Here is a 21,834-nt window from a genome sequence, read left to right as displayed (position 1 = left end):
CATCACTCCCATATCTTGAATCTCATCCATTTCCTGTAATAAGGAACTGTCAATATAGTACACAGCCTTATATTTCTGCACTTCAAAATGTAACATCTTTTTACAAGTCAAAAGTCTATTCAGATCTTCCTGAAGGTAAGTGATATCAACAGATGTCATTATAAATGAGTGGTTAATATGATATGTATCAGCTGGAAGGTCAAATCTCCCCCCATTTGGTGAGAATGAATTGATTACCTGGGTCATCACTGAAGTGATGACCCAGGTAATCAATTCACTTCTCACCATTTGAGGAAAGTTTATGTGTGGAACTACAATGCTGGTGATTATGCAAAGCTCAGGAGACAGCTTGCAGCTGTATCATGGAATGAGGATTTGGGTGGAAAGGAGTCATGCTGCTTGGGTCCTATTTAAAAACTTTCTAGTAGAAGCAATGTCTGAGTATATTCCAAAGATTAAAAGGTTAAATAAAATAGGTGGGAAATGGATGAATGAAGATATTAAGCAATGCAATACAGAGAAAGAAGACCATTCTGGATGCAACATAGTGGTAATAATCATGAGGAGTACAGACAGATAAAAATGATGACTCAGTTGATAAGAATAGCAAAAGAGCAAAGAGCAGTATGAGTAGCAGTTCACTAATGAAGCAAAAAAGAAAAAATATTACAGTAGGTTGTCATTTAGATATAGTTAATGAGCAGTTCAAAAGATCTTTCGTCCTTGTGAAGGTGACATCATGAAGAGTTTGAGAGCAGTGGATGATGAAGAGGAGAGACTGACTGTGATTGAGCATGAGATATATAAGAAATCGATCAAATTTGATGTTAAGGCTGTGGGACTTGATATATCACTACATATTTGGAAGGTATGTGCCAGGAAGTTGACATCTGCATTGGAATATTTGCTTAATATGAGTCTTACATTGGGTCAAGTTCAAAAGGAGTAGAGGGAAAGGAAGATTTTATTACTTCATAAGGAAGGTGACAAACTCAAGCATCAGATTATAAGCTAATCTATGCATCAGGTGGTGTTGTGGTTAAAGTGTTGAAGTGGCTAGTGAGAACCAGGATCCAGAATTGGGTTGACAACAGTGATATTATCTTTGATGGACAGCAGGATTTGCTCAAAGGTGGTCATGTTTTAGTAATCTACTTACTTATTACAATAAAGTGACAGCTGCATTAGATGAGGGAGGTGCATGCACAGTGGTATTCTTAGATTTTGCAAAGGCTTTTGATAGATTACCACATGATGTTGATAGTCAAACTAAAGCGGATGGGGTTGGATATTATACTACTACATTGGATTGGAGATTGTCTATCTGATAGGTATCAAGTTGTGTAGGAGAGCAATATCCCAGAAGAGGAAAGTCACTAGTGATACCTCAGGGGGGGGTCTGTTTTAGGGCCATTACTGTTTAACCTGTATGTTAATGATATTGGGGAGGATTTAAATAGGAATATTCAGTTGTTTGTAGATGTTGCAAAATTGGGATAAACTATGAAGAATAGATCAGATGTTGTGGCCTTACAAGAAGACTTGAATAAACTGAGTGAATGTGCATGGCAGTAGGGACGCCACTTTAATGTTGCAAAATGTAAGGTTTCAAAATTTGGAAAACAAAGATGAGATGTAAAATTTACTCTTGGTGGTGATATATTATTGGTGGTTGAATAAATCAGAGATCTTAGGGTGTTGGTGAATAGAGATCTAAAATTTAGAGGAGACATTGCCAAAATTGTGAGGACAACACAAGGCTTTGATTTGGTCACCTGGTTTTCAAAATGATAAAGAGATATTTGAAAGGATCTAGAGACCATTGACTCAAGTAATTTCTGGGCTCTGAATGTTGAGTATGATGAAAGGTTGAGATGATACAAATTGCAGAGTCTAATGGATATTAGGAAGAGGGGTGATATGACAGAGATGTATGAGTAGATAAGGGGTTATTATAAGATTTATGTTGAAGAGCTTTTTCATAAATTGGTGGGAGATGGTGGGAGAATAAGAGGTCATCTTTGGAAGCTCTATAAAGAGGATGTAAGCAAGGAAGTGAGAAGCATGTTTTTTATGTAGAGAGTTGTGAATGATTGGAATGCACTGCCTGAGAATGTGGTGTCTGCAGAGTGTGAGCAAGGAAGTGAGAAGCATGTTTTTTATGTAGAGAGTTGTGAATGATTGGAATGCATTGCCTGAGAATGTGGTGTCTGCAGAGAATTTGAATGTATTTAAGGCATAGTGTAATGAGCTGTGTGTATGACAAAAGGGTCTGCTGCGATGAGTCTTTGACTTCATGTGGGTTTTGAAATAATTATAATGAGTGTGACATAATAACTTGCTCTTTTTAATTCCACATTTATCCCTTCTTAACTGAAACTTCCATATATTTGGCAACTTACAAAGTCAGTAATGTACAATTATTCCCCCCAGTGGGAAATGGCTACCTTGGCTATGGACAGATCTTTTGATGCAATTACCATACCCATCATTCTCAAACCCTCTTGTTTCTCTCACATGCTATTTCAGATAATTATCTCCTACTGGTTGCATAAATTCCATTTTCTTCCCAACTTGTGACCTTTCTTTATTGCATTTTATTACTACCTTAATTAGAAATTAATATAGTTTCTAATTTTAATAATATAACTGTATAAACATTATGATTTAAAAACATTTAGTATTAAAAATCATTGTAAGAAAATTATCTCTTAATAAATCAATATCATCATAAATAGAAATAAAATTTTACAATTTTATTTTTCTATTTAGAATGGAAGCGTGATGTGCCATCCCATTGTGTGTAATCCTCCAACTTGCTTCTCACCAGTTTCTGTGCCTGGTGAATGCTGCCCTGTATGCAGAGGTAAAGGTGTACTCAGAAGTATACTGATGTATTGTTTGTCATGCCGAACAATTGATTATTATATTTTTTTGAATTATGAATTTAAGCTTATTGACTCACTCTGATCTTAGTGTTTTGACATATTAATTTCATTATCTTTTACTTAAAAACATTAATACTTTTTATAAAAAATATCTTTTCAGTAAATTGACTCCTCTTCTTATATTTGAAAGTCTATTCATTATTATTTTTAGATAGTAACTTGCAGACATACCATAAACTAAATAAGAGTTTACACACACAGTTCACACATCTAACATAGCATCTTGTTAAATTCATTAACAGATGTATGCACTGCTTTGATTGCTTAGGGAAAAATTTGGCTGTTATAACTTTGTGACCATACTTCTGTTCAACTTTTGCTCAAAAAAAAAAAAAATGAAGAGTTAGCTGCAATGAGGGAGATAGCTCGGTTGTGTGGAGTGATACATAGGACGAAGCATCAGCTGGAGCGATTACAAAAATATCTACTGAGTGGATCAGCTAACAAAAAGAAGCAAGTGCATGATAAGATAAATGAGAACATGATCGGGAGTGAAAGAAAAATTAAGGAGCGAGTGTTATATGGTGATTCAGATTCAGTAGTAAAAGTTGTAACACATGAGAATTTGACAAAATCGTGATTTCTGGGAGCAAAAAATAATGTGAGGCTATTAGAGCACAGAAGCATAAGGTGAAAGAAATTTTTGGCCCTGGTTAGTTCTTCCTGGCCACAGGTTATTGGCATTAGTGAGACATGGCTAACAGAAGATTATATAGTTAGTGGGATAGAATGTGAGAGGTATAGTGTATTCAGGAAAGACAATGAGAAAGAATGAGGGGGGGGGGGTATTGATGATAGCTGATGAACTGCAGCCAAAGAGAATAGAAGTTCAATTTCAGGATAGTGAAAATAGCACATTTAAGGCTATCTGGTGTGAGACTGAGGTCAGCAGAACAAAATTTACAGTTGGGTGCTGCTATAGACCAGGCGATGGAATAGATGATAGAGACATAAAGCATAGGCAAATAGACTCAACGAGTGGAGGACAGGTAATTATTATTGGGGATTTCAACTATGGTAACATTGATTGGAGGGAGGAGAGGACAAATCGGAGGAAGGAAATGAATTTTATGCAGTTACTAAGGGACCACCTGAGACAGCATGTAATGGAATATATTAGGGGTTCGAGAGTGCTTGACCTAGTAATTGCATCTAAGAAATTGACTATTATGAATATGACCGTATTGCCACCAATTGGTGAGAGAGTGATCATAAGGGTCTTGACCTGGGAAGTGGCTAAATGTGTGGAATTTTCAATTAAGACAGGGTACATGTGGAAGTACCAGGCTGGTAAGTATGACGAGCTTAGGAGATTGCTTGGATCTGTGCCATGGCATGTTAAACTTCAAGGGCTGGATGTTGATAATGCATGGGAAATGGTTAAGGAGCATTTGAGGGAGGTAATGGCTGACACCATATTTAGAGTCCAGAGTAAATCAAGTGGGAGTTAAATGGATGAATAACGCTATTAAGCTTGAGCTGAAAAAAAGAAACAATTGTGGATGAAATTTAAGGAGAAAGGTGACTTGCAGGTGTGGAGTGAGTATAATGCACAGTCCAGAAGGGTAACTGGTGTTCTAAGAAAAGCTAAAGCAGATTAGGAAAGTAAATCAGCAATGCAAGCTAAAGTGAATCCCAAAAAGTTCTTTGGATATGCTGCAACTAAAAGAAAAAATGTATATGGCAAAATGATTCTAAGGAATGCTGATGGCAGGGAGGTAACTGAATCAGATGAAATAGTAGAATTACTCAGCAAACACTTTGCAAGTGTATATCATCCAGGCTGTGATATTGCAAGAATGAGAGAACAAATGGCTGATACAGGAATTGAAGTGAATGAAATGGAGGTGAATAGTATATTACAGAACCTTAATATAAATATATCTATGGGATTGGATGGTATACCAGCTCGAGTCTTACGTGAAGAGGCAAAGGAATTGTCAGTTTCCTTGACCATATTGTTTAATTTCAGTCTCAGCTCTGGGTTAGTCCTGAAGGGGAGGAAAGGGGGGGAAATAATTCCACTGCATTAAGGAGGTTCCAAGACTACTGTTGCAAATTACCGACCGATCAGCAATGGCTGATACAGGAATTGAAGTGAATGAAATGGAGGTGAATAGTATGTTACAGAACTTTAATATAAATAAATCTGTGGTATACCAGCTGGATGGTATACCAGCTCGAATCTTATGTGAAGAGGCAAAGGAATTGTCAGTTTCCTTGACCATATTGTTTAATTTCAGTCTCAGCTCTGGGTTAGTCCTGAAAGGGTTAGTCCTCCCTGTTATTAGAGGGGAAAATAATTCCATTCCATAAAGGAGGTTCCAAGACTGCTGTTGCAAATTACTGACCGATCAGCATATCAGAAATCATTGTCAAGGTTTTGGAGATATTTGTCAAGAGCAAAATATACAGGAATGGATAGATGAAAATAGGATACTATATGAAAGACAGCATGGTTTTTGTGAAGGGTAGATCATGCCTCCGTACCTTGCTCACGTTTTATAATACAGTGACGTCTAAACTGGATAAGGGTAATGGATTTACAGTGATACTGCTGATACTTTGCTAAGGCTTTTGACAGGATACCACATGGAATTCTAATCAGTAAACTGCAGCACGTGGGGATGGATATAGGGTTGGTGAGATGGATAGGAGGGGGTTGATGGAGAGATATCAGAGAGTAGTTTATTCAGGAGTGGAGTCCAAAAGAAGGCCTGTTATTAGTGGTGCCACAGGGTTCTGTTCTTGGATCACTGCTATTTAATTTGTGCATTAATGATATGGGAAAGGATCTGAGAGGAACTTTTATTTGCTGATGATGCAAAGTTGGGTAGAGCAATAGTGAATGCACATGATGTCAAAATTTTGCAGGATAATTTGGATAGATTGGCAGTCTGAGCTAATGAGAATTGATGTCAGTTTAATGTAACAAAATGTAAGGTTATTATATAGATTATGCATTTTGGGGTGAAAAGATTAGCAGCAGTATATCACATTCCAGGAGGTTGACAAAGCCAGAGATTTGGGTGTGTTGGTGAATAGGGAGTTGAAGTTTAGGGGGCACATAGCAAAAGTGGCTAAATCAGCTCATCAGATCACTTGGTTACTGAAGAATACTTTGACGAGCAGAGATAAGCAAGTTATTGTTCCTCTTTATCAAGCCTTGATAAGACCCCATCTTGACTACTGTGCCCAGATCTGGATCCCTGGGTTTCTTCTTGATGGGAAGGAGGTAGAGAGGATCCTGAGGCAAGTAACCAAGATGATAGCTGGTCTATGGAATGAACCTTACGAGAACAGGTTGAAGATCTGTGGGTTACAGAAATTGGTTGGTAGGCAGAAAAGGGGTGTAATGATTGACACATTCAAATTACTGAAGGATTTTTACAAGATTAATTCATAGGAAATTTTACAGAACAGGTCTGGTGATGGGAGAACTAGGGGCCATCCATGGAAACTGAGCAAGAGTGTAGTTAGAAAGGGTGTTAGAACTAGGTTTTTTGCATGGAGAGTGGTGAATGAGTGGAATAATTTTCCAGAGTCTGTTGTGGGTGCCATCACTGTGAGTGGGTTCAAGGCAAGGTATGATAGATACTGTGTGGAAGCTGAATAGCTGTTGACATGATGTTTAGGGCCTCCCTCAATGAGTCTAAGGACTCCTTGGAGTTGCCCATAATAATAATAATAACTTTTAGCATGTGAAAGGAGAGCTTTTAACCCTCCTCCCACATGCTAAAAGACATGACATATAAAATCCTGCTTTCACCCTGTAGTACCCATATTCTCTGAATCGGTTCTCATACTCAGTATTATATATCTCAATATCATCATGGTACTGAATATCATGGTAACCTCTGTACCCTTCTGGTTCTCCTTTAGCACACAAATATCCTATTTTTTAAATCCTTGTGTCACGATATCTAACTACAAGATTGAAAATTAATTTCCTGATGTCATTGTCAAATTGCTTTGATTACAGTGAGAAATGAATTGTAATTCATTCCTGCCAGCCTGGTTGACCAGTTGATTAAAAATCCTACCATGGATATGGATGTTTTTAATTATCTTTAGGTGGGAGATGAATTTCACTGCCCAGTGTGAGACTGCCTTCTTGCTTATTGGAGGCCTGATGTGACTTGAAAAAAAGTTTCAACTTTTGTCTCTAGAGTGGGATTTCTAGCTTATGTCAAAATAAATGAAAATACAAAAAATATGAAAAATTAATAAATATAAAAAAAAAAAAAACTTAATCAACCCATGGTACTAATGTATTATAGGCTTACAACCTTTCATGGATGGGAGTTGCATAAAAAAAGTTGTTGTTTTTTTATATCAAATGCACACTCAAAAGGTTGCAATAATACCTATAATGATATCAGTACGATGTCTAAGACAGAAAAAAGATGGAATCTACTGATATATTCTTCTTAAACAACTAAAGGATCTGGTCTTTGAGAAAAACAGAGTTGATCAAGTGCAAGAGGATCAGGAAGTTAAGTTGATTTTGTAAGCTTTAAGATGAACAGTAAATGGATGTCTACAGTTCTCATTTCTTATAGTCTTGAAAGAAAGTGGAAATGATGATGATGGCCTCTTCATCAGAACAGTGACCATGAAAATGGCTATAGAAGAGACATATATCGTTGAAAAAGAACATGGAGGTGATCTGTGATGTGTGTGGGCGGGAGGGGAGATCATCAAGAGATTTCAAGTCCACTCCCCCAAATGTGTAAGCAGTATTCCAAAGTTACACAGATTTGGAATTTATCAGCAAAAACAATTGTGTGAGAAAGAAGTGGTGTTTTGAGTGAAAAATACACCTAGTGTTTTTGGAAGTTGAAGCTATTGACGACGGGTCTTTGTGCCAGGGAAGGTGTAGGTCAACTCAAGAAGAGAGATCATATCAAGTTTAAAGAATTGAGATCTGGGTATTAAAAGTAAGGGGAAGTGATATTAAATCTTTCTTGTGAAAAATAAGGCAGGATTGCATTTTGGTAGCACACACAAGCACAGAAATACATCAGGTACTATGGCTCAACATCTTTCCTGTTCTGCCTAAGCTCAAAAATTTGAATTCAGGGAATTAAATTCATTTCTGTAGCATTTCCAGGAATACAAATATCTGACATGTCCTCCAAACAAAACACAACAGTAGCACCTATGCTGTGGACATTGCCTCTAGCATCTACAACTACTCACACAGTCAAGCCAGACGGATAAGAATCGATGCAAAATAATATGCAACTTCCTTTTTTTTATTCATTTGTGTTTTCATTTCATTTTTCTATAGCTTTATACCTTAAACAAGAGATAAATAAAATGCATCAATCACCAAGTTGGAACAACATCTCGTATTGTGGCCTATTTGAAAAACTAGAACACAGGCTCTTTCTTGAATATATCACAGGGAAATAGAAATTCTTACTCTCTTGTTGAGAGTTTATTTTTCACTTGGTTAGACTATAATAAGTTTAGTTTAATCCTTTATCCAAGTGTGTGCAAACAAAGTTTGCATCTGAAAGTATCTTCAGGACTGGGGTAAGGTAATGCAACACCAGGCAAACCTGGTGTTGTACTACCTTACCTCAGTCCTGAAGATACTTTCAGGTGCACCTGGTGTTGCATTACCTTACCCCAGTCCTGAAGATACTTTCAGATGCAAACTTTGTTTGCACACACTTGGATAAAGGATTAAACTAAACTTATTATAGTACACCAGGTTTGCCTGGTGTTGCATTACCTTACCCCAGTCCTGAAGATACTTTCAGATGCAAACTTTGTTTGCACACACTTGGATAAAGGATTAAACTAAACTTATTATAGTCTAACCAAGTGAAAAATAAACTCTCAACATCTTTCTCTGTATCTGGAGTAATTTAATAATAAGTTTGCACACCCTTTGGCAACTCCTATAGGTTAGGATGACCTCTCATTGCTTCTGCCTTTGTATCTCCACTACTGGGCTTGGCTCCCACTGACGAGACTTCAATAAAGGTTGAAACTGGTATGGGTAGTGGCCCCTGCCTTAATGCTTAGCATTACACATATCCGCAAGGAGATGTGCTTTGCATTATGGGAGATACTGAGATAGGAGTGATGGGAGCTTTCTCCACCTTTGCAACGAGTTGCCTGGTGTTACACTACCTTACCCCAGTCCTGAAGATACTTTCAGGCCCAAACTTTGTTTGCTCACACTTGGATAAAGGATTAAACTAAACTTATTATATTCTTACTCTCTCTTTATCAGAGAAGAAAATATGCTTCATGCTGAAATTGATCCTGAACCATAATGCCTCCTCCATTACAAGAAAGAAATGATCCCATCTTTCATTATTATTATTTGCTTCTATTCTATTTTGTTTTTTTATAATATTTTTTATAGCATTTATTTTGTAAAATATAGTCAGGTTTTTTCCTCCATTCTTTTATTTATCCAAAATATTTTTTCTAGTGTACAACACAGTACAGAGAGTGCCTGGAAATACAATTTCCAGGCACTCTCTGTACTGTGCTGTGAATGTGCCAAAATGCCAAGAAATTATATTCTTGGTTTCACCCTTTATCCAAATGTAAACAAACAAATTTGTGCTTGGTTTCATCATGAAGTAACTTCACAATGAAACTAAGAATATAATTTTTGGCATCTTTAATTTATAGTATAACGAAGTGAAAAAAAACATTCAACATTTATCTCTAATCCAGAGTATTTTAGTAATAATTTGAGACACCTTTTGACTACTCCTGAAAATACTTCAGTCGCAAACTTTGTTTGCTTACACTTGGATAAAGGATTAAACCAAGTATATAATTTCTTGGTATCTTTAATTTATAGTATAACCAAGTGGGAAAACTTTCAACAACTAGCTACCTCTAATCCAGAGTATTATAATAATAAGGTGTGACACCTTTTGGCAACTCATATATGAAAATATGACTTCTGCATTACTTCAACCTTGGTATCACCTCTCTCCCACTGATAAGACCTCAATAAAGGTCCAAACTGATTGATGGTTTGATTCCAGGGAAGCAGAGTTTTTGCTCCCTTAAGGTTTTTGCCATAGGGAGCTTTTGAGCATCCAGGGATTTGGATCCATTGGGGATGGCCTGTATTAGGGCTTCCTTGGCTGACGCTTTTCCTGGAATATGAGCAGTTCTACTTGGTGGTAGGGGAGCCTGTCACTCAGCAGAGCCGCCGCTGAGTTAAATGGTCACTCAGGTGACCATTTAACTCAGCGGCGTTAAATGTTAAATGGTCACTCAGGTGACCATTTAACTCATTGTTGGGTGATCTGAGTGATCGCATGAGTTTTTGGAGAGGTAACCCTGCACTTAAACAGGGAAAACAGTCTGGTCAGTGGCCCTTCCTATAATGCATAGCATTATACATGTCTGTATGGATATGTGCATTGCATTACAGATTAGTAAGGCAACTGATGTGATATCATTAGCTTCTATATACAAGCAGCCCAGTTGTGAAGTTACTTCACATGATCTACTTTCCAGACAAAAGGCTGTGGCTTGGAATCCCACTGTGGGCATGGATGTTTGCTATTTTCTGTGAAAATACCAGTGGTGGTAGTGGACAGTAGATAGCATTAGTGTAGATGATGATGGTAGTTGCAGTTTGCTATAGTTGGTGGGTTGAGTGGTGGAGACGAAGAGTTGTGAAGAGGTTTCTTCCCCTCAATGAGTCTGGATTCCTTGGAGGTGTCACTTAATAATAATAATAACTTTGTTTGCTTACACTATAATGGATGAAACCAAGAATATAATTTCTTGGCAACCTCAATTTATAGTACAACCAATTGAAAGAAACTTTCAACAAAAATTTTGCAAAATGTCAACAGTTGTTGTTGTTCTAGTTTTCAAATGTATATTTTTTTAATCAGTTTAATAATGACAATAATAATAAAATTCTTCTGTAATGCTTTTGATTTTTCCTTTCCATTATTTATCTGTAATTTTCACTAGGCTCTTTGATTCTTTTGTTGTCTCTCTCTCTCTCTCTTCTGTCCTCTCTGGTCTCAATAACTAAACAGAATCTCTCTGGCTTCCACTCCAGATTTGTTTCCAAAAAGAATTGACAACTTATAATCATTCTAGGTGCCTGCCCCTTTAATTTTACCATCAAATATATAACTGTGTTAATGGCAGGAATGGGCTTTGTCATGTAAATGTTGATGAGGAGAGAACGATTTCGACTTTGTGCTCATCCGGGTCAGATGCATCAAACGTGTGCAAATATGTCTACATGTATAAGGCACTAGAAGAGAACAGAGATCTGCAAGTTGTCCAACTGTGTCATAATATAGACTACAGAGAAGAGTATACAAAAGAACATGCAGGTAGATTATTATGTTTGTACATGAATGCTAGGAGTATCAGAAACAAAAGGGGTGAGTTTGTTGCCTTAGTCAATATGTTAGGACTTCAGATTGTAGGCATTAGTGAGATCTGGCTATCAGAATCACACATACTAACAGGTATTGAGTGTAAAGGATACACTATTTTTAGGAAGGAGAGGGGGGGGGCTGCTGCTAATGATATTAGATGACTTGAATCCCATTAGAGCTGAGACCTATGATTGTAGTATTACTACTATTTCATGCGACAGTGAGTTTGAAGCCATCTGGTGTGAGGTGGAATCTATCAAGATCAATTACATAGTAGGGTGTTGTTAAAGACCTGGTGGATCGGTTGCTGCTGATGAAGAAATGCATCACCATCACTTCTTCCACTACGAAGAGTATTCATAGTGGAAGACTTTAATTATCCAAATATTGATTGGATAGCCGGAAAATTCACCGTAAACATTTTTGCTGCAAGACATTTTTGCCTTAAGATGTTTTCACCATAAAAAATAAAACTAACAATCTAGTGACCTTACCAACCAACCAATCAGTTAAAGGAAGGTAATTTCTTTAAAATTAAGCTTTCTAACTTCCAGTCTGCTTGTGTGCTTCCTTTGATAAATATTTCTATGCACTGACTCTGTTATGCAAAACATTCAGTGCTGAATGATGAAAATAGTTGCTGAATTCAACACAAAAATTAAATGCTTCACAGCATTAGCATTTCTTCCAGTGAGATGTTATTGAAGGATTTGTTGAATTGACTTATGATGATGATTTGTCCCAAGAATTTGTATCTTACTTTGAAACCCACTATATAGGAGGAGAATGGGTCTGCGGTTTGCGAAGGTGAAGAATAGAGTTGAAATTCCCTGTAGAATTGTGGAACATTGTTGAAAGAACTTATAATAATATGCAGAGAACGAACAACAGTATAGAAGGATTCCAAAATGCAATGCAAAGCTCCATTACCAAAATGCATCCAAGTATCTGGAAACTCATTGCTAAGTTGATGAAGAAAGAGAGTTTAGCAAGGAAGAAAATGTGTGATGCAGATCGAGTAGGCATAGCAGAAATGAAGAAAAATTATAATGATATTAATACGAGACTTCAGCAACAAGTGCTTTGATACAATCCGCAGCAAAAAGTTAATTATTTATGCAGCATCTCTTTTATTTTGCACAATTTTTAAATGACTTCATTATATTATGTATTACTGATATTTACCTGAATAAAGATTTGCCTTTTTAATGATTTTATAATATCCTTGATCATCTATTGATATTATTTACAAAAATTACTGCAAAATGTCTTATGGCTTAAATGTAGGAAAATGTAGAAAAAGAAGGAAAATGTTTATGCCAAATTTTCTTGCAGCAAAAATGTTTATGGCAAAATTTCCTTTAACCAGCAGTAGAATCTCTTGAGAAGAATGAAAATGCATTTATTGAGCTGTTGCAGGACAACTTCCTGAAGCAACATATGACAGAAGGAACTCGTGGTCAAAGAGTGTTAGATTTGACTATAGTGTCAGAAGGCGTGTCAGTTGTTATAATTAAAGATGTAACTATTCTGCCTCTGGTTGGTGACAGTGATCGTGCAGTACTCACTTGGGAAGTGAGTAAGTTTATGAATGAAATTATGACCAACTGATTCCTGTAGAAAGGTTTACATGCTGGTTAGACATGATAACTAAATACTTAAGGAATTGACAGCATACACTAGAAATATAAATTAAATCAACTTTAATATATACTTTCTGATATTTCGGCAACGTCACATTGCCATCTTCATGGGAACTTAAGATAAAGACATGTGCACGCAAGTACTACATAACAGTAAATGAGAAACGAAGCGAGGAAGCTACCGTTTTCCTCACTTTGTTTCCTTGCAAGGGACAAGCCTCCCCCTGGCAGGCTATATTAGGTGTTCTTGGCCTTTGGGCTAAAGTTCTTCTGATATATGTTTCCCAAATTTGGGGCAGTCTCATGCATCCAAATTTGTTGAGGTTTGGCATGTTCCTAAGGGCTGAGGCTGATTCCATGAATGGTCTTTCATATTTGAACTTGCTGCGGTGTATTATTGTGGCTTTCTTCCACCTTATTCTGTGGCGAGTATCCACAGCATTGTCTGCAAGCCCAGAGTGGCTGTACTGGTGAAATCAGATGTAGTCCTTGTGTTCTGAGATTCTGATATTTGCTGTCTTGCCTGTTTGGCCAAAGTAGGACAATTTACAGCTGCAAGGGACCTGGTATACACCAGGTAGGTCTAGGGGAAGTGGTTGGTCTTTAGTGGAGTGGATAAAGGATGCCAATTTTCTATATGGTCTGTAACAAGAGGTCAAGTCATGTTTTTTTAGGATTTTGTTGATTTTAACCTAGGTGCCTCGGATGTAGGGAATGATGATGGATTTAGAGTAATCTTTTTTGTGAATGGGGGGGGGGGTTGTGGATAACTGGTTTTAGTATTTTTTGGATTTTGTGGGGGGGAGTAGCCATTGGCTGAGAAAGTGTTAAGGATGTGATTTAGTTCAGTAGTTAGGGCTTGGTCATTTGAACAGATTAGTTTTGCTCTGTTGACTAGAGTCTTCATAACTCCATATTGTTGTGGGCTGAATTGTTGGTGAATGTATCTGCCTGTATGGGTGGGTTTTCTATATGGCAGGTGACTAGTGTGTCTAGGAAGGGAGAGGCTATTGTTTTTCTCTTTTTCCAGGGTTGATTCTTCTAGGGTGTTGGTTGTTTAGGTGTGTTAAGAAGGAGAGGAGTGTATCCAGGCCATGTGGCCAAATAGCGAACACATCATCCACGTAGTGAAGCCAAATCTTAGGTTTTTGCGGGGCAGAGCTTAAGGCTTTCTCTTCAAAAGTCTCCATAAAGAAGTTGGCCAAGGGTGTGGAAAGTGATGAACCCATGGCTGTCCCCTCTATCTGTTTGTAGAATTTTTCCTTCCAAACGAAATAGCCTGAGTTCATTGTGAACTGAAATAGAGCTGAGATATCGGGAGGAAATTTAGCTTGGATTAGCTCTAAGGTTTCTTTGAGGGGTACATTTGTGAATAAGGAGGAGACATCAAAACTGACCATTATGTCAGTTTTGACATCGGAGTGTAAGGTTTTCTATACTGGCTTTGAAGTGGGCTGAGTTTTTTATGTGTGATGGTGTGTTTCCAGTATAGTTTGAGAGCGCTTTGGCTAAATATTTAGCTAGTTTGTAAGTGGGGGAATCAATGCCATCCACTATGGGATGTAATGGCACATTTTCTTTATGTATTTTTGGAAGCCCATATATATGGGTGGGGGTCTAGAGTTATATGGTTTTAATCTGTTAGTAATCTTCACAGGCCAAGAAGTGACCTTCTTAAGGAGCCTATGGAGTTTTCTAATTTGTGAGTTGGTGGAATTGTATTCAATGGAGAGGTAAGTAGCTCGATCTAATAGTAAAGCCTTAAGCTTACCTGTGTAGTCATTATGATTGAGTGCCACAGTGGCGTACCCCTTATCCGCTTTGGTGATAACTATTTCTTTGTTTTTCTTCAATTCCTGTAGAGACTTGTATTCACTAATGCATATGTTGGTTTTTGGTGGTTTTGCATTTGTGAGAACACAGGCTACATCCAATCTAATATCATTGGTGATGTGGTTTGGAAGGTGGCGAATCCCGCATTCAGTCTGGATCATTAATTCCTTGGCTGGTAATTTCCTAGGAGCAATGCCGAAGTTGTGACCATGTGACAGAGCATTGAGTGCTTCAGGCATCAAGATGACTGAAGAAAAGTTAACTGCAGTGTTGGTTTGTAGTTTTGGTTTGGACGTCGAGTTCTTTTTTAATTTATCAAACTTGTTGATATGTTGTTGAAAAATTCTACAAACAGATAGAGGGGACAGCCATGGGTTCACCACATTCCCCACCCTTGGCCAACTTCTTTATGAAGACATTTAAAGAGAAAGCCTTAAACTCTGCCCCACAAAAACCTAAGATTTGGCTTTGCTACGTTGATGATGTGTTCGCTATTTGGCCACATGGCCCGGATGCATTCTTCTTCTTAACACACTTAAACAACCAACACCCTAGAATCAAGTTCATCCTTGAAAAAGAGAAAAACAATAGCCTCCCCCTTCCTAGACACACTAGTCACCTGCCAACCTGATGGAACCTTGGTTTTCTCAGTTTATAGAAAACCCACCCATACAGGCAGATACATTCACCAACAATCTCCCCCCCCCCCCCCCCACAACAATATGGAGTAAGACACTACACATCCTTAACACTTTCTCAGCCAATGGCTACACCCCCCCCCACACACACACACAAAATCCAAAAAATACTAAAACCAGTTATCCACAACCCCCCCCCCCCCATTCACAAAAAAGATTACTCTAAATCCATCACCATTCCCTACATCCGAGACACCTCGGAAAAAATCAACGAAATCCTAAAAAAACATGACTTCACCTCTTGTTACAGACCATATAGAAAATTGGCATCCCTTATCCACTCCACTAAAGACCTACCTGGTGTATACCAGGTCCCTTACAGCTGTAAATTGTCCTACTTTGGCCAAACAGGCAGGACAGCAAATATCAGAATCTCAGAACACAAGGACTACATCTGATTTCACCAGTACAGCCACTCTGGGCTTGCAGACAATGCTGTGGAAGAAATACGGTGTATTACTGTGGAAGAAAGCCACAGTAATACACCGCAGCAAGTTCAAATATGAAAGACTATTCATGGAATCAGCGTCAGTCCTTAGGAACATGCCAAACCTCAACAAATTTGGATGCATGAGACTGCCCCTAGTTTAGGAAACATATATCAGAAGAACTTCAGCCCAAAGGCCAAAAACACCTAATATAACCCGCCAGCGGGCACCATCAAGACTTTAGGAAAACGGTAGCTTCCTCACTTCGTTTCTCATTTGCTGTTATGTTGTACTTGCGTGCACAAGTCTTTATCTTAAGTTCCCATGAAGATGGCAACATGAAGTTGCCAAAATATCGAAAAGTATATATTAAAGTTGATTTAATTTATATTTCTAGTGTACGCTGTCAATTCCTTAAGTATTTAGTTATTATGACCAACTGAGGAATATATATACTGAGTTCAGTGGAATGGAGTTGGTTGATGGATGAGAAGAATATTGACACTGCATGGGAAACATTTAAACAATACTTAAATTATGTGATATTAGAGTATGTCCTGAGTGTCCAAAGAATAAATAGGGTAGGAGTCAAATGGATATGTAATTTTATTAAGCAAGAGATTCGTATGAAAAAAGAAAATGGGGAAAGTATGAGGAATACCGTGTGCATAAGGATGATGTCCATGATGAAAGTTTTAAGCAACAGGCTAGAATGGTCACAATTGTATGGAAAGCAAAGTCTGAGTATGAAAAAAAACTGGTTCTGTGTGCTAAAGACAACCCACAAGAATTCTATCGATATGCTGCAAGTAAAAGAAAGAATGAATATGAAAGAATAACTCTTCTAAATGCAGATGGTGTGAGGGTTACAGATGCAGAAAAGGTTGTTCAACTAATTTGTGCTCATTATGTTAAAAGCTATCAACCTATTGTACATGACATTGTGCTACCTCTTCACTGGATGAAGAAACTCAGGTGTATGAGGTCGAGGTATTACAGCTGTTGCACAAACTGAATAAGAATCCAGAAATAGGGACTGATGGTATCAACATATGTGCTAAAAGAGTGTTCAGCTGAAATGGCTATTCCTTTGACCAAGCTGTTTCATATGAGTCTCAAAACATGGAAGATTCTGCAGGAATGGAAAGAATGTATGGTAATTCCATTGCACAAGGTTGGTGCAAAGACTGATGTATCCAACTATTGGCCAATTAGTATCTCAGGAGTGGTGGTGAAGACTTTGGAAAAATTGGTCAGGGCTTGCATTCCGAAATGAGTTGACAGTGAATCTCTACTTTGCAATGAGCAACATGGGTTTACTAAGGGAAGGTCATGTTTTAGCAACTTGCTCACATTCTATAACAATGTTACCATTAAACTAGACAAGAGGAATGGATACACCATAATATTTTGGATTTTGCTAAGGCTTTTGACAGAATATAGCATGGTAGACAATTGCATAAATTGGAGAAAATGGGTTTGGGTTATAGAATATTAGCATGGATAAGAGGATGACTGACTGACAGATATCAAAAAGTGGTATACGAGGGATATGATTCCGCACAGCTCGGTGGGGTAGTGACAACTTAAACTGTAGGGCTGGCTGCCACTACAGTAAGACATTGTCTCATATAGCCCAGTGTTTCTTCCGCATCCATGGGGTCTGTGTGCAGAGGCACGACTTCTGTGGTCTACATTCTGAACAACCGCTTTAAGAACAAAAGTTGGGAGACCACGATGGAACCAGATTACTGGACCTCCGCGGGTTTGCGTAAGCCAGACTTAGTGATTAAAAGAGATGGTGACTTTTGGGTAGTTGATGCTCAGGTGGTGGGAATAGGATGCCCACTAGCCTATAGCCATAATAATAAGATAAACTATTATAAGAATAACCAAGATCTGGTTAGTAAGATATGGGAGGAGCATGGGACAACTCCGAGGTTTACCAGCGCCACCATTTCTTTACTTGGCATATGGAGCACGATAGCTATAATGACTTAAAACAGCTTGGGCTTATGCAGAGGGATGTAAAAGTTCTTTCCTTGAGGCCCCTACAGGATATATATCAAGTCTATATCAGGTCTGGACGTGATGTAAGGGTAGTACTGCCCATAACCAGTACAAAGATTAATAATAATAAAAAAAAATAAATAACAAGTGATGTACCACAAGGATCAGTGCTTGGTCCACTGTTATTCAATCTGTACATGAATGATATTGGAAAGGATTTGGCAAGCGACATACAGCTATTTGCTGATGATGCAAAGATAGGTAGAGTAATCAGGAATGCTGCTGATATGCAATACTTGCAGAATGATTTCAATAGCCTGGAACTGTGGGCATAGGAAAATGGATGTCAGTTCAATGTCAGCAGATGTAAAATCATTCACTTTGGCGTGACTAGATATCCAATGCCGTATTATATTGGTGTTATTATGCTTGAAGAAACTGATGAGACTAGGGATCTTGGAGTGTTAGTAGATAGAAAGTTGAAGTTCAGGGGCCGTGTAGCAAAGATTGCAAATACAACTCGAAAGATAATTGCAATGCTGAAATGAATGTTCAGCATTGCATTTATGCAACGATCAGACCTCATTTGGACTATTGTGTGCAGGTCTGATCTCCTGGTTTCCATTGTGATTCTGATATATTGGAGAAAGTGCAAAGGAGAGTGTGTTAAAAATGATATCAGAATTGTGGAATACTGATTATTAAGACAGACTGAGAATTTGTAGACTGCAGACACTAGCAAACAGGAGAAAGAGAGAGGGGTGATATGATTGAAACTTAAAACTTCTGAAAGGATCATACAGGATTTGAATTGATGGAATTTTTCAATTTATGAAAGGACAAGAAGGCATCCTAGGAAGCTGAGAATGAATGCTGCAAAGAAAGGGGGTGAGGGCTAGATTTTTCTCTCATAGAGTGGTGCGTGATTGGAATGGATTATCATTGGATGTTGTGAGTGCAAGCGGTGTGAAGGAATTCAAATATGATAGCTGGTGCGCGTAGTGTGGCCTCCCTCGGTGAGTCCCTGACTCCCTGGAGGTCTCTCTTAATAATAATAACAAGATATTTAGATTAAGATGAGAAATGTTGACAACTCAATCTTAAATGATATTGGTATTGTTTATGAGATTGCTATTTGTTCATTTGTTAACTGCTTGAGAACACACTGTGCAAATCTGTATATCAGAATTCTAATGAGTGTAATCATTAGAATTTTGCTTATGAATGTAATTTATTACCACTTGTTTCCCAACTTTTTGCAGGATGTGTCGTATCTGGAATTCGATTTGAAGAAAATAAAACGTTTACTAATCCTGAGAATCCATGTGAAGACTGCTTATGTATGGTAAATAAAATAATCTGAATTTATATTTGTAAAGCAATGAATTTAGTAGCTATTAACTATAAAATTTTAACATATTTGCTATTTACAATCCCAGACATATATATTTAATAACATTAAGTGTGTGTGTGTGTGTGTGTGTACGTGTGTGTGTGTACGTACGTGTGCATGTGAGTACACACATGCATATTATATGAACTAATGATATCTTTGCTTAGTCAAATTTTCCCAATATTTTGATATATACCAATTATAATAAAAAAAACTAAAAATTTAAAATTTCTGTTTTCACTGTGAAAGCTACTTTGAATTCTGACTTTCTATAAAGGAAGGTTTGCAGCTATTTCAAAAATAAGAATAATAAAATAAATAATAACAATTAACAGTATGCATACACAATAATTCATCTGTTATGTAATCCCAACTGAACTAGAGTTAGTCAGTTAATGTAACATGTTCCAGTTTCATCAGGATAGTTTTGATTTTATGCCAATTGTCCTGGTTTGAAAAATATTTAACTTCACATCCCACATTATCAAAATGTGGACTGCAGAGTTTGATGGATAGAAGAAGGAGAGGTGATATGATCGAGACTTTTAAACTGTTGAGAGGCAGTTAACAGGGTAGACATTGGAGAGTCCTTTCAATAAATTACATTGGTGGAACGGAAGGAAGGAGCCATCCCTGGAAGTTATAAAAGGAGGCTGTGTGCAAAAGGGTGAGGAGTGATTTCTTTATGTGGATGGTGGTTGAACCTTGGAATGCATTGCCTGAGAGAGTGGTTGGAGCGGGAAAGGTCAATGGGTTCAAGGAGTGGTATGATAAACTTTGTGTTTCCTAAAAACGACCTCCCATAATGAGTCTTTTGACTCAATAGAGGCCTGGATAATAATAATAATTATCAAGTTAAGCTTTAAGCAGTATGACAAAATAAAATTTTTGATGCAAACCTTCTGTAAAAAATCAGCAAGTATGATATTATTCCTCATTTTCTATTTATATAAATGAGTTGTAATGAATGCATATAAGTTTGGAAAGTATTTTCTATTATTTTTATTGCACAAGCATCTCAATGAAGTGAGAAGACTCATTGTAGAAGATCCATTATTCACACAATCCCTATCATACCTCTCTTTAAACTTATTCACTGATGACGCATTCACTACCACTTCTAGCAACTCGTTGCATCCATTCACCATCCTCCAAGCAAAAAATCTAGTCATAACATACTTTGCTAATCATACACACATAATTTCCATGGATGACCCTTTGTTCTCTCCCTTCTAGTCGTATACTGAAAAAGTCTTCAGCATCAATCTTATACAATCCCTTTAATAACTTAAATGCTTCTGTAATGTTGTCACTTTTTTTTCCCTGTCAGCTAATTTTTGAAGCCCACAGTCCATCGATCTATTTTCATAGGATGCATTCCACAGACCTGCCACAATCTTTATCACTCTCCTCTGGATCCTCTCCACCACTTCTTCTCTTCATCTCCATGGAATCTGAGTGCCCCAATCTGTTCACAGTAGTCCAGATTTGGCCTTATTAAAGCCTTATTATAACCTCTCTATCCCTGCTTGTTAGAGTGTTCTTCAACAGCCATATGATATGATGTGCTGTTTTAGTCACTGGAAATTTTTCCACTTGGTTATACTATAAATTAAAGATACCAAGAAATTATATACTTGGTTTAATCCTTTATCCAAGTGTAGGCAAACAAGTTTGCACCTGAACTATGTACGAGTTGCCCCTGTCCCGAAAATAGTTCAGGTGCATACTTGTTTGCCTACACTTGGATAAAGGATTAAACCAGTATATAATATAATTTCTTGGTATCTTTAATTTATAGTATAACCAAGTAGAAAAACTTTCAATGACTAACTATGCCGGCAAAAGTTGGTCGATTAGTAGAGCCTCTGCTACTAATGGCTCAGTTAAGTAAGTTTGAGCGCAGTTAGTAGTTGGAAGGGGATTAATCATTCGATGCTGTTGGCACACTCTCCCTCGATGAGTCTTTGGACTCCCTAGAGGTGTCAAATAATAATAATAATAATAATCCAGAGTATTATAATAATAAGGTGTGACACCTTTTGCCAACTCGTATATAAAAATATGACTTCTCCTTTACTTCAACCTTGGTATCACCTCTGGGTCTGGCTCCCACTGATGAGATCTCAATAAAGGTCCAAACTGATCTGGGTAGTGACCCTTCCCACAATACATAGCATTATACATAACCGTAAGGATATGTGCCTTGCATTATGGGATACTAAGGCAAGTGATGTGAAGTCATAAGCTTCTATGTACAAGTTGCCCCAGTCCTGAAAATAGTTCAGGTGCAAACGTGTTTGCCTTCACTTGGATAAAGGATTAAACCAAGTATATAATTTCTTGGTATCTTTAATTTGTTTTGTTACCTTTACAATATGCTCTCTAAACTTCAACTCCCTGTCCACAATCACTGCCAAATCTCTGGTTTATCAGTTTTCTGCTGTTCAGTTCCATCAATTATAGTCAAAATAAAATATTATTG

At 37.5% G+C, this 21,834-nt stretch overlaps 1 protein-coding gene across 3 annotated transcripts in view; it reads left to right on the top strand.

Moving 5' to 3' along the window:
* The window catches only part of LOC150093698 (kielin/chordin-like protein), a 1,333,292-nt gene that overhangs the window by 1,076,347 nt on the left and 235,111 nt on the right, over positions 1 to 21,834 (top strand). For all 3 annotated transcript variants that reach the window (XM_090412628.1, XM_090412627.1, XM_090412629.1), the window contains 2 exons: positions 2,773 to 2,866; positions 19,219 to 19,301. In XM_090412628.1, the coding sequence (XP_090268754.1) occupies positions 2,773 to 2,866; positions 19,219 to 19,301 (177 nt within the window). The remainder of the gene's footprint in view (positions 1 to 2,772; positions 2,867 to 19,218; positions 19,302 to 21,834) is intronic.

This window comes from Typopeltis vanoorti, chromosome 23, assembly GCF_054136105.1.
Source record: "Typopeltis vanoorti isolate ZY-2024b chromosome 23, IOZ_Tvanoo_1.0, whole genome shotgun sequence".
Lineage (NCBI taxonomy): Eukaryota > Metazoa > Arthropoda > Arachnida > Uropygi > Thelyphonidae > Typopeltis > Typopeltis vanoorti.
Note: the sequence above shows the minus strand (reverse complement) of the source record. Positions and strands in the feature narration are given on the sequence as shown.